General features: G+C 42.6%; 1 protein-coding gene across 1 annotated transcript in view; it reads right to left on the minus strand.

Annotated features, from left to right (window-relative positions):
* Positions 1-12012, minus strand: part of Ppp2r2b (protein phosphatase 2 regulatory subunit Bbeta) — a 400868-nt gene extending 388856 nt beyond the window's left edge. The window contains exon 1 of the mRNA XM_036204909.1: positions 11616-12012. Coding sequence (XP_036060802.1) covers positions 11616-11694 — 79 coding nt within the window. The 5' untranslated portion in view covers positions 11695-12012. The remainder of the gene's footprint in view (positions 1-11615) is intronic.
* Between the last annotated feature and the right edge of the window lie 1743 nt (positions 12013-13755).

Here is a 13755-nt window from a genome sequence, read left to right on the forward strand (position 1 = left end):
CTGTATCCCTTCTTAAGGTGTGAGCCAAAGCAATCCCCTCCTTTCTTGAGTAGCTTCTTGTAAACTATCTGGTCACAGCAATGAGAAAAAGTAACTGATACAATAAGCTCATAAACTGAATTGTTACAATAAGATCTGGCACCTATGTTCTCCTCAACATGACTGTCTTAGTTAGGGTTGCTGCAATGAAACACCATGACCAGAAGGAAGTTGAGGAGGAAAGGCATTATTTGGCTTACACTACCACATTGCAGTCTGTCACTGAAGGAAGTCAGGATAGGAACTCAAACAGGGCAGGAAACCTGGAGGCAGGAGCTGATGTAGAGGCCATGGAGGGGTGCTGCTTACTGGCTTGCTCCTCATGGCTTGCTCATAGAAACCCAAACCAGCAGCCCAGGGATGGCACCACCCACAATGGGTGGGCCCTCCCCAATCATTCACTAATTAAGAAAATGCCTTACAGCTGGATCTTAGGGAGGCATTTTCCTCAGTTGCGGTTGCCTTCTTTCAGACAGCTCTAGCTTGTGTCAGTTGATATTAGTCCAGCCAACATAATGACCACGACCGAAGGTGCACTCGCTGGAGGCTACTTAGAGGAGCTTGAAACCCCCGAGCTTCCTACCCATTCTGTCATCTGTTTCATGGGACCGTGAAAAGGGAGTGATGACTAAGACATTTCCTAGCCATTGCTTACAAGATTGGCTTTTGGTCCTTTCTCCCCTGACAGCCCACCTTGCTGCTTACATATGAACACACAGCTGAGCATATGTGCAATGGTATCTAGGGGCTTTGATACAGCAACTCCGGCTTGCTGAATAAACAAGATCTGAAAGCATTCTCAGAGATTCTGTCTAAGACAGCCTTTCTTGCCTTGTAAATATCATGCTTCAAATGCAGAGTCTGGAAGAGACACCTCCACCCCAGGCCTGGAATATTTACTGTCAGAGCATAGTGTGCTTCTGCTATCACTCATTGAGAATAGACATCTCTCTGGATGTCAGGACAAGGGACAGGTTCTGACATTATTCATACTGTCACAAACAAAATTTGGGAATTTGGAGCATGTATTGAGATACCTACATGTCTACTTATTCTAAGGAGACAGGAAGGAACTTTTTAGAAACCATATATATCTGTTTTTTGTGTGTCCCACTCCGTGAAGTGTGTTGTACATTCTTTGCCCCCTAATCTTTTCAGAGCAGTTATAAAAATTGTCAAATATTTCACACAATCTAGCAATTATTTTCTGAAATTTATGTCCTGATATAATTTCCAGTTCCTCTTTGGTTTTGGACTAAACTCTATAACTCATGTTCACAGACACATGAAGTTATATGCCTTTAAAGCCTTAACCTTCCTCTCTTGGTCTCTGTGTGCAGCCAACTGACTTTCCTTCCATATTCTTATTTTTATAAGCTTTTTCTCTGTGCCAAGGATGTGACCCCATCTTAGGCATGCTAAGCATGATCTCCATCACTAAGCCACATGCAAGCCCTTCCTTTACTCATGATTTACCTTAGCTCTCTGTTGACTTGACCTCCAACAGGCTCTCCTTGACATGCAGAAGTCCCTCTCATTCTACGTTTCTAGGCTCTGTTCATCCTTCAGATCTCAGTGTCCTGAAATGTACTCAATGTACTGCTCATCCTGATCTCCCTCTGCATAACAAACAAAAGCTCATCAGACATTGCCCTAATGCCAACACTCCCTACTGAAGTGCTGTTGCAGGGTACAGTTAATTTATTTGCTTCCCACAATGGCAGGGACTACATCTATTCTCAGTATCGATGAACCATCACCTCTGACACATGATGGAGATATTCTTTACTCACATATCTGTAGTTTTTGAATGGATGAAAGAATATATGAGTGACTCCACGTTACAAGAATGTTCACTGGCCCCATTGGCTACTGCCATTTCCACAACAGGGGCATCCCATGAATCACCAGCAGGATCTACAGCAGGCTTCCCTAAAGCACATCTTTGAGGCTATGTATAGATTTGCTTCCCATTTGCTTTTCTTGCTTGCTGCTTTTTCAGACACTTGTGAAGATAAAGACCTTGGCCATCTCAGCCCATCTTTTTTCTCAGTCCACTCTGCCTATGAAGAAACGATGACTCAGAAAACTAATGGGCCAGGCTCTCTAACGACGACAATGATTTCACTGTCTGTGATTTTCCTATTACATTTCTAAAATTGGGTCCCAATGAAGAAAAGGCCTAAAGGCACAAGTAGCAAGAAGAAAATATGGGTCCAGAAACACAAATCAAAACAGCACTGACTAGTGTTGGGTACAGACAAATGCCTGCAAATTAATAAGAATTTGAGAGAATCAGAAATGAAAGCAAATTCCTTTGGATGAGGATATGGTAGATTGGGGGGAAACTCTTGCTGTGCAATCAGACAAGCTTGGCAATGTCCCTGGAAAGACCCAGACAGAAAATCTCTCAGAGGAAGGGAGGCACTTGGGTTTTCTACCTGGTACATTTTGTGTAGCCTTCCTGGCCTGTACAATAAACATGACAAGGGAACACTGTTTCTTCCATTCTAAAGTTGGATAAACACACATATAGAGGACAGATAAGTTTAAGTCAAGACTAGAACTCACTAGATTCTTAGTATTTCCAATAAATAAGTCATCTGCACAGTCCCCACTTGGTGTATTGGCCTGCACAGTATAAGTAATACTATGCAGGATTGTTGTAATCATTAACTCCCTTGAGACAACAAGGAGACTCATGGACACAAAATTGGCTGTTATTAAATACTTTCTCCTCTCCATGTTTTCTATTGGCTTGTCAGTTCCTTTCAGATCTTTTTTTATGAACTCTTGAAAATAGTCATAACTTCCAGGTGTGGGAAAACACAGGCAGGGGTTGTACTTTACACAGGCTATATCACGTCACCCAACAACCATAGCACTGCTGTAGGCCTTGCTAGTACTGGAACAGATGTGCCTGATACAATTAGCTTATGAAAGAATAAGGTTCTGTGGGCTGACAGCTATGACTATCTCAGGATGACATTGTAGGATCTACTAGCTCCCTTGCTTTAGGGCCTGTGGTAGCACAGCCCATCCCTGAAGCAGCTCCTGGCAAACCAGCTCACTTTGTAGCCTTGGATTAAAGACAGGAAGAGGAAAGGGTTCCATTATTTCCTAATAGTGTACCATGGCAGGGGAATAAAGCTTTCACATGAGCCTTTGGAAGGACATTCTATACAAACCTCATATAGCAATGAGGTTTTACTTTACCCCAAGTAAACTCTCCAGCACAGACTTAGTCAGCTTTTGTGGGGATGGCAGTGTCAGGAAATGATCTGAATGTAGAAGAGCTAGCCCCAGGCTTCTTCCCACCACCACACTGTATCCATGTGCACACTCCAAGGGTTGATTCCTGAGATCTCTCCAGACATGAAGAATATTAATATTACTAGCTATTTTTTTCTTGAGTTAATCACCATTGGGTATCACACCATATACTTGAAATGAATTACCACATTTACTCAATAAAGCAACCATTTGTTACATACATAAATTGTATCCCTTCTTTTATATGTGACAAAATTAAAGTCCAAGGAATTGGCTTTCTTTATGTTAGGTAGACATTTTAGTCAATACCCGAATAATGAATCTTGAAGCAAATTCACAGTTACTTTGAAGCAGACAAATACTGAAGAGAAGGTAACTGACTTGATTCTTCCCAGGACAGCCACATTTCTGCCAGATATCTTTGAATGCCTTTACCACAAACAGAATCTCTTCAATTGCAGGATTTTAGTTTCTGAGCAATTCCCTGCCCCCACACCCAGGACTCTACCACTGAGCCTGCACATACTCCTTCCTCTGCCTTGACTATTTAATTCTCACCTCTGACTCACATAATATTTAACTGGGAAATCCTATAATGTCCATCTAGAGTTCCCATGCCCAGGGAATCCAATCTTGAAGAGCTGTGATGCAGTCATATGGATTTCCCACGCGTGATTCCTATGCTCAGTTGGGCGTTAAAAGCAATGGACAAAGTTGTGTGTGTTTGGCACCATACACTAGGAAGAATCTCATCTTTCATTTCCCCACACGCTGAGACCAATGCCTGAAATGTTGTGGGGCAGATAAGAACTTGGCCTCCAGTATCAGACATCAGACAGTCTGGGCACAAATCCTGATAGGCTACATTTTAGCCTGGTGGTTTGGGGGTGCTTTACCTAACTAACCATCCTTTGCCTTGTATCTTCATCTAGCAAAAGGTACAAAGGAGATAACTTTGTGGTGTATTAACTGTATGCCTAACACAACCATATAACAAGATAATTTTGTAGGCAAGCCCACCCCCAAATCAATAAATAAGAAACTACCAATATCTATCTATGACTGTCACAGTGGCAGGCACAACAGGGATAAAAGAAATCATAAGATGCTCCATTTTTAAAAAAATTTTCATAACTGCATGTTGCTACTGCTAGAGAATGAAGGCATTAGTTTAGTAACTGAAAACCTGTAGATCATTATCAATGCAGTGACCAGATCTCAGGATTGTCTGATTTCAGAGCACATAATTTCCCACATCACACTAAAACCTCAAGTAAACACTCATTCACATGTTCATTCATGAAGCCCACAAATGCTGGTTACACGCTTACTGTGAGCTAAGGACTGTACGTGGTTCGAAGCCTTTGCCATCACGGGTGTAAGTGGGGGAAAGCAGGCAATGAATCATTTAATTGGTGTATAATAATTAAGGCAAGATAAGTGCTATGAAATAAAACAAATCAGGGCAAAATAAAGGAGGGAGGTGTGTGGGGGAGGGAGATATTGAAATTGGTTGGCTTCAGATGGAAGGCTGGGAAAGGATTCTCAGTTGAAGAAACATTTTGTGAGATGGATGTGATAAAGTATGATTGGATTGTAGGTATTTTTAGGAGGTTAAGCCCAGGGGGGTTTATCACAGAATTGGAAGATGAATATGAGAGAAAGTAGGAATTGTGGATGATTCTAAAGATTTTTTTTTTTTTTTTTTGTTAGAGTAACTAGGAGAATGGACTTCTCCTTTACTTCTTAAGATGGAATAGAATGCTGGACAAACAGATTTGCTCCAGGGCAGAAATTAATGAATTCTGTTTTGAGATTCCTACTATGCTTCCAGGTAGAACTGTTGGGCAAGCAGCTGGAAAGCATCTTGGAAGTCTAAGAAAGACTGGACCGAGAGGGAGAAGAAGACAGAAGGATGAAACACAGAGGATGAGACAATGCACTTGGTAGGAAGGAAGCAGTGATCCTATGACCCTGTGAGCTTCACTCAGAGAAGCCATAGCAAAGATGACTGGATTCATTGGTGTAAAGATGGTTACGACTGACAAAACCCATCTTGGTAGAGTGCTACAAAGAAACCAGAGAAAAGGAGGCGTGAAAGCCAGTGTAAAAGACTCCTCCTGGGCATTTCTTAAAGGAAGAGCAGGAGATTGGGCCACACTGAAGGAAGATATGGGTTCATGAGATGAGTCAGGCCAGACGACTTACTGCGTATGTGTGGACTGCACAAAATGTCTCTGTGGACAGGAAACTCTTGGTGCTGATGAGAGTGGGCAGAGTGCAGGTATGAAGTGGTTGCCATGAAGAGAGGGAATGAGATCTTCCTACAGGGGATGCTCAGTGGGCCCACTCGCCCGCTGCCTACCATATTTTAAAATACACTTGAGACATAAAGTGGTATCAAATGACAATATGATCTTGTCCTGTTTGATCTTAACAAAATTACTTTGGTGTAGCTATTATTATTTCTGTGTTTCAGACACACACAGCATGCTTTGGAAAGGGTTTTAAATGCAGGTGTGTGTTTGTGAGGATGAGAGAGATTGATTAGAAAATGAGGAGTGAGAGAAAGCTGTGGGTGGAGGTGCATGTGATGTGGGCTCTGAAGCGTGGGGTGCTTCTAAATATGTGGAAAGGATTGAGAAGAGAATTTAAGAAACATGAAAAATAAGGATTCTGTAAATACAAAAAAAGGCAAAAAAAAAAAATTAATGCAATGACAAGTCCATTCTTGTATGTACTCTGGCATCAGACTGCCTGAGTTCTTATCCTAAATTTTGCTCTCAACCAGAGGGAGGTTACAGATACATTATCCAGCTCTTTGAGATCTGACATCAACACTATTCACCTCAAGATTATTGTAAGAAATAGATACATACAAATATGTACTCTCACATTCACATTCACACAGTGGAATTACAGCACCATGTCTTTTACTTATCTTTACATTAGTGTTCTTTATGACACAATAAAGTGTTAGGAAAAGGTGCATTTGTATATGCATGGAAACTGACTTCAATGAAACTTGTTGAGGGTGTCATTAAAAGATGCTTCAAGATGACCCTTCTGGTGAAGAATCCTTATTGACAGAATATGGGTGAGTCTGTCCATCCACTTTCCCATTCAGTCCTCAATTTTAAAAGGGTATCTTGAATGTCTAATGAAGGTAAATGGGGCAAAAATCCAGCTCCTAGCTATCCCATGCACAGATATGTATGAAGATAAGTAGATCTTTCAAAACACCTGGGAGGTTGTCCTCACATCAACTCAGGGTGTTGTAAAGGCTAGAGGGGCTCTAAAGTTAGGGTCAGAGGGTTAGACTTGGGTCTTGGCTCTGTTAGTTTACCAAATTTGGCTGAGACAATTCCTCACTTAAAACATGGAGACAAGGATATTCAGTATGAATGACTATTGTGAGGAGCAGGCCAGAGACTCCAGATGTAGTCTCTGGCATCCAGTTGAAATCCATAGGCCTCCTGGTGGTTGCTTGTCTTTCTTGGAGAGTCTCTCCTTTGTGACTATGGCTTGTGTGACTCACAGTCCACCTCTTTGAAGTTTTGAAGAAGTCTTCCAAGAAAGATTTCTTTTAGATCAGTTTTCCAGGGTGAGTAAGGGTTTGTGCACAGGAATGGGACAGAAACAATTTGTGCTAAAGAGGGGGTACTTGCAAGGCAAGGAACCTCACCCCGATTGGTTAATAACCCAAGAAGGTCTTCCAGTGTCTGCTCCCAAATTAGGCCCCCAAAAATACCAGTGAGTCTCCTTTTGCTTCATGTTCCACCCATTCCTGTGGCTTTCTCTTCCTGTTGGGTCTGTATGCTGCCTTGCATAGTTTCTTTTAGCTGTAATTTAGTTGTTTGTCCAGTTCTGAAGCCATAGTTCTATCGTGGATGACCCCTTTCCTACCAAGGGAAAAGAAGCTAAGGAACCCCTTAAGTGATCAGTCACATAGAAGCAAAAATAGTACTATGACTTCTCAAACCATTGTCCTGCAGCAGCAGCATCTGACTGTCCTTGTTTCTTACTACATCCTTTTATCTCAAGGTTAAGAACCACAGGACCAACTCAATGGCAATTGATAGGGTGCGCATCTGGAAGACTGATAACCTGTTTGATGCCCAGAACCAGCATGGTAGAAGGAGAGAGCTGATTCCATATGCATGCTCAAACAAACAAAAACAAACCAACAAACATGAATTTAAAAAAAAAAAAGCATTGCAGTGAAACCTGTCTTTTAAAGTATGTCTACTTGAAGATCCCCAACCTACAGTGACTAAGACACCTTGTGTTTATATGGGGGTTGTGTTGTGTTTGTATGTTTATGTTGGAGTGCTTTTTGTGATGGTATGCACATGATTTGGCATTTCATCTACATGATAGCCTCATGTGTGTCATCCTTCCACTCCAGTGTCTATCATGCCCTTGACATTGTCCCAGTGCTGGAGGAGGTACAGGAGGGAGCATAGTCACACATGGGCTTGCTTCCATCGCTGTCAGTCAGAGGAGCAGGGTAACAAAGATGTCATTACAATGTATTCACCATGGCAAACCAGGTGTGTTCTCTGAAGTGAAGAAACACAGTTTTAAATAGCTACAATGAGCAGAGGGTCAGGCATGGCTTCCAGGCTGTAATTGGAGATTAAAGGCTGGAGTAACAGTGCCTGATGGCAGAGCAGATTCCTGAAAGCCTGTGGTTAGAGGGAGACTGTCGAGGGACCAATGATGGACTGTGTGGCCAGAGGCCAGGCAAGATGGAGATACTTAAAGCCAAGTAGGGAGAGAGGTTGGACAGGTAGCAGAACAAATTGGATTTTAAATACAGATATGTTTGAGAGCACAGGACGGAAAGTAGACCATTTATCTATCTATCTATCTATCTATCTATCTATCTATCTATCTATCTATCTATTGAGATGCATGCATGTGAATGCACATGTATATGGAGGCCAGAGCAGCACTGGGGGCAGCACTTTCTTCTATCATTCTCCACTCTACTGCCTTGAGATGATCATGATCCCTCACTGAACCAGAAGCTTGCCATTTGGAGTAGGCTGGTTAGTCAGTGAACTCTTCATTCCTCAACACTGGGATTACGGTGTACACAGCCATGTCCAACTTTTTATATGGGTGCTAAGGCCTTCATGCTTACAGAGCAACTTTTCTTTTATCTACAGAGCCATCTCCATAGGAACCTCCACCTCCCCACCTATTTATTTATTTAATTCTTATGTGTGTGGGTATTTTGTCTGCATGTATGTGTATGTATCACTTGCATGCCTGGCACCTATGGAGGTCACAAGAGGGGGTGTCAGATATCCTAGAACTAGAGCTACAGATGTCTGTTAGCTGCCATGTAGGTCCTGGGAATTGAACTTAGGTCCTTTGCAAGAGCAGTTAGAGCTCCTAACTGCTGAGCCATCTTGTCAGCCCCAGGACACCATATTTTAAACAAATCATTCTGACTACTATATGAAGAAACAAACTTTCATCTGAAGAGTTAAATAACAGAGAAAGAGGGGGAAAGGGAACTAATTTATGAAGCTCATAATCTGGATTTACTTTCTATATAAAGTATCATTTTGTATTTGTACAACACATTGAATATAGCAAATTCAATGTACTTGGAGGCCAGTTTGCCATCATCATTACCATTATCAAAGCCCCTTCTGTGGTATTCTGAATGTATTTCTTTGAAGCTGTCCCCTGGAAGCGAAGGTCCAGAGGAGCTAACACCTAATATCACTGTGCTGGCATGCAGCAGAGGTTGGCTCTCAAGCCAGCATCATCCTGTTGTGGGAAAACAGCAGTAAGAAATCTCAAGTCTTCAGTGTACAGTGCTCTTCCTCCAAGAGGCCCAGCACCACCTTATATCCTAAAGTTGGTTTAGAATTATTCTTAGGGAAATTGTTTGGGCCATTTCGTATATACTTTATAATAGTAAAAAATTATTAGGAATGGGTTAATTTAAGATAAAAAAGTAGATAACAAGAAGCCTGCCATGGCCACCCAGTTTATAAGTAATATAAGCATCTGAGTGATTATTTTATTCATGGGTTGTGGGATGGCGGGGGCTTGGTGGCACCCTGGAGAGAAGATCTCCTACTACAATTCTTCACTTATCCAGTTAAATAAAAGGTGGCATTTGTAGCTGTAAATAAACAGGTTCAAGAGTAGAGTAAGAGGGTTGCTAAAAAGTAACACACATCTAGTGAAAAGCAAAACAAACTCAGACTCATTCTAACATGTTTTTCTCCTTAGATGAACATTAAATAAAGTAACTAGTTTTGGTAACTACTAGTTTGGTACTATGAGTTAAGGTAACTAGATGTGTTTGAGGAAGCTGCTTGGGCTTGGAGATGGCAGAATAGAGAAAATGTGAACCTCTCAGGAAACATGGGACACCATAACTAAAGCCAGACAGTGACTGTCATTTACAGAGCTTTAGGAAGACTGTTATCTGTCACATTTCATTCTCAACCTCCATGGGACAAGGGCTTCTTACTTCCGAATTACAGAAGAGATTGGGTGCACAGCAATTAAATTTAGTGGGCCAGCTGGCTTGGTATCTGACTCATGTCTTTTCCACTATGTCCCAAGGCCTCTTCCATGATGTGATTTTGGAGGATGCTATTCTCCTTCCTAACTGTGTTTATTAGATTCACAGTGAATTCAAATTCTTGATTTCTATCCCTAAGTCTTTTGATGGGGATGAAGCAGAAGTTGTTTGTTTTGAGACAAAGGGATGTTTCCACTTTGATAGAATTAATTAAATTGATTTAGAAATATTTAAAAACATTCTTGTTGTAGTAGCAGTTTTGTCTGTATGACCAGAGTATTTAGTTTGATCAAGGTTCAAAACACCAACTGCGATCAAGTGTTTGGTTTTCAGAGTCCAAGCTGGGAGGAGAGAAGGGAGGCAATCAGGGAGCCGATTGGAATAGAAAGCCATCAAGGCCCCTTCCAAATGGCTTTAGGTCTTCAGTATGTGGAAAGTTTTGGAGATTCTGATCCATGCTACCCTCTTCTATCTCCTTCCCCAACAGAGATTTATTAGGTCCCCTCCCCGCTCCCCCACACACAAGGAAGAAAAAAATTGCCAATTGGTCATTTGCTTTTTAGCTATCAACACATTTAAAGGGACAATGCAAATGTAAAAATAACACGTGTAAGACATCAATGGCTATGAAAATGTCACCATCAGTCTCAATTCTAAAGTCATCCCAAACACCTACTCCCTCTTCCCACAGGAAGTAATTGAAAATCCACTTCATCCCCAAAGTCTGCTTCTCTCATGTGCTATACACAGCCCTCAGTCCCAGACTCCATCTGCAAGGATGAGAAATAAGGGTGGTTCAGAACCGGCTGCCCAGCCACTCACTCCAGGAAGATGGTGTCTGGACTGAGGTGGACTCACCATCAGTGTCCTTTTTAATACTGTCTCACTTTTTGGAGAACTCCTAAAGCTGAAGATTATCCAGCCTAGTTGCTCTACATGCAACTGCACTTTCCTGGGAACATCAGATCTAAAGAAACAGACAAATCACACACGGAAGAAACACAGCCAGCTCCTTGCTGGAGAGATGCTGAGCTCTGCAGTGCTCAGTGGGAGAGGTACTGCCAGATGTTTACACAGCGGCGCACACGTGCACAGGGAAAGTACACACCCATGGATACATACCCATGTCAGGATAGAAGCTGAGGCAATCTCAGACAGAAGCTGGGACTGGGGAGATTCTGTGCAAGGCCCAGCCCATGCTCCTTACAGAGAATTAACTTAGAAACCTCACAAAATCCATTTCTAGCAAGTATCCAAACTCAGCAACCTAAGTACAGACTGAACTCCAGCCTAACAGCCAACACTCCCCTGTCACAGACTAAGCTAATTCTATTTTGCTAATTGCTTTCTTGGGCATGCACCAAGTTATTAAGCAGACAGTGACACAACAGAGCTAGGATAAATGTGTGTGGCAGCATCCACTGACTGCTTTTCCTCAGCACTAGTTCCAACGACTTGTTTGCACGGGTAAATGAGATGAGGGAAATTGACAAAATATTTCTGAATGGTTTTCAGATCGGCCGCCCGCTTTGAGATCACCTTCACAACATTATCCTGCTCCTCAGAAAATACTTCCCTTGCCTTGGAGGAGGCAGGCTGATTTTCGGAGCAGATCTATATGTCAGATACAAGCTTTCCCAGGAACGACAGTAAGCTGCAGAAAGCAGCGTCAGCAGAACCTGTGGGAAGTCAGACACCAGCCCACTTTGTCCCACCCACCCAGACACTCTCCCTCTCTGGTCTGTACCTTCCGTGTGGCAGCTGGAAGAGAGGATGGTGTTTGGAGGTCTGAAGATGTAAGGCAGGTAACGAGAGAAGCATTTCATCTTCCAAAGGAAAAAGAAAATTCTAAATGAAAAACCAGTCTCCCGAATCCATAAGGATTCTCTCGGCCTTGAAAGCTGGCTACATCACCAATATGTTTATGTAGGTTCTCTCCCAGATCTGCAGAGCTGGGGAGCCCAAGGAATAACTGGAGATGGGTCCCATTTTGCCATCAGCGCCAGGAAGCAATGCCTTACATTTCTGCAGGCAGCTCAAACTCAGAAGCCCCCAAGCAAGCTGGGATAGAGCCTCTTCATTGGCTGAAGCTCCTCCGAGCAGGATTGCTGAGTAAGTCAGTCCTGCCTGTAAACACACGCTGAAATGTTCTGCCTGAAGCTTCTACCTTTCCCAGCGTGTTGGTCTCTCAGTAATAGCAATACAGCCGGACGCGGGAGTGGTGAGGATAAGTGACCATCTCCTATTTAGCTGAAAGATCAGATTAAACAAAGACAGCATAGTGTTCTGCCCTGGAGGGGATGGCTGTTCAAAGGAGCTCCCCGTAATGCCACGGATCTCAGGAATATTAAAGTACAGTGCAATGAAATGGGTCTCTGTCCTGAGCTTAATCTAGATTTAGTTCTATTTTTTTTTTTTCTCAAATTCTAAAGCTCAAACAATAGGGCTATTTGTCATTTAGGTGAAGCCAGAAAGCTGGGTTGAGCAGTCCAGGATGGAGAGCCAGGACAGACAAATTCTGTGCCTCGCTAAGGCATCCTCCTGCACCCCTACCCCCCCCCCCCACCCCAGCCATATCACAGAAGGTCCTCAGCGACCTTCTGTACAAATAAAAGCCACAATACAAGGGAAGAGGTCAGCTCAAGGGAACTGACCCTCAACAGCTCATGACCCTGATCCATAGAAAAGTACAGAAAGTAAGTTAGTATAGGAATTACACAATTTTACTAAAATTCAGAGAGAGAGAGAGAGAGAGAGAGAGAGAGAGAGAGAATATTTAAAGACATGACTATTCACTGGACACTCATTTGGGGTTGCTTTAGTTTGGGTGCATGAAATAAAGTGACCGCAGAAGCCTGTCACTGGAAGGCAAGTGAGTCCAGGGCTGCAGCTTGGGATTTATAAGTTGTGTCAAAGGCACTATTGTATAGGATGAAGAGAAAGAGCGAATGTCCTTTGTACTGCTTTCAGAGACACAAGGGAATGATTTAAATAGTCAGGGAAGGAAAGCAGATATTCCCCTGAGTGGGGCTTTAGAAAATAAGATTTAAAATAAGGCCATGCCTTGAAAAACCTCAGAACCATTTTTTAAGACGTTATGGGCTCTCTACTGTACAGAAGTATTTAACTGAGCATTGGAGAAGAGTGCTGGCATGTCTAGGGGAGAATGCCACAGAGGAATTGTAAAGCAAGGCAGAGCATGAGAATGTAAGCAGACACTCCCACAAGTCCATGCTCCCCCACCCCCTACATCTGGTCTATCATGACCAGAAACCTTACACAAACTGCTGGCAGGAAGAGCCAGACTATCTAGTACTGAGATCACCACAAAAACTCCTTCAACCCATGACCAATATAGTAGGCCATTCCTAGTAAGGCGCAGTTTGGAGGGAAAAAAAAGAGCCCAAGTTAGTGGTTCTCAACCTGTGGGTCTTGATCCCTTTGTGATTGTCACTTTCACAGGAATCACATATCAGATACCTTGCAATCAGATGTCTACATTATGATTCATAATAGTAGCAAAATTACAGTTATGAAGCAGCAACAAAAATAATTTTATGGTTGGGGGAAAGTCACCAAACATGAGGCTCTGTATTAAAGGGTCACAGCATTAGGGAGGTTGAAAACCATTGGCCTCAGTGATCTAGTTTGCCCTGGGGGATAATTTCAAACTCAGAATACAGGAGCTTGGAGTGGGTGGGGGTAGGTTCTTCCTAGGAGACACTTCATGTTTAACTTCTGGTCAGCAGTAAGGCAGTGTGGCCATTCAACACAAGGCTCTGTTCAGCTGTAAGAAGGGAAGAAAACAAGGCCTGCCATGTGTAATTCTTAGAAGACGTGAGACAGCTAAGTATGAAACACATAGCACAATGCAGGCACTTGATAAA

The sequence above is a fragment of the Onychomys torridus genome, chromosome 13, assembly GCF_903995425.1.
Source record: "Onychomys torridus chromosome 13, mOncTor1.1, whole genome shotgun sequence".
Taxonomy (NCBI): domain Eukaryota; kingdom Metazoa; phylum Chordata; class Mammalia; order Rodentia; family Cricetidae; genus Onychomys; species Onychomys torridus.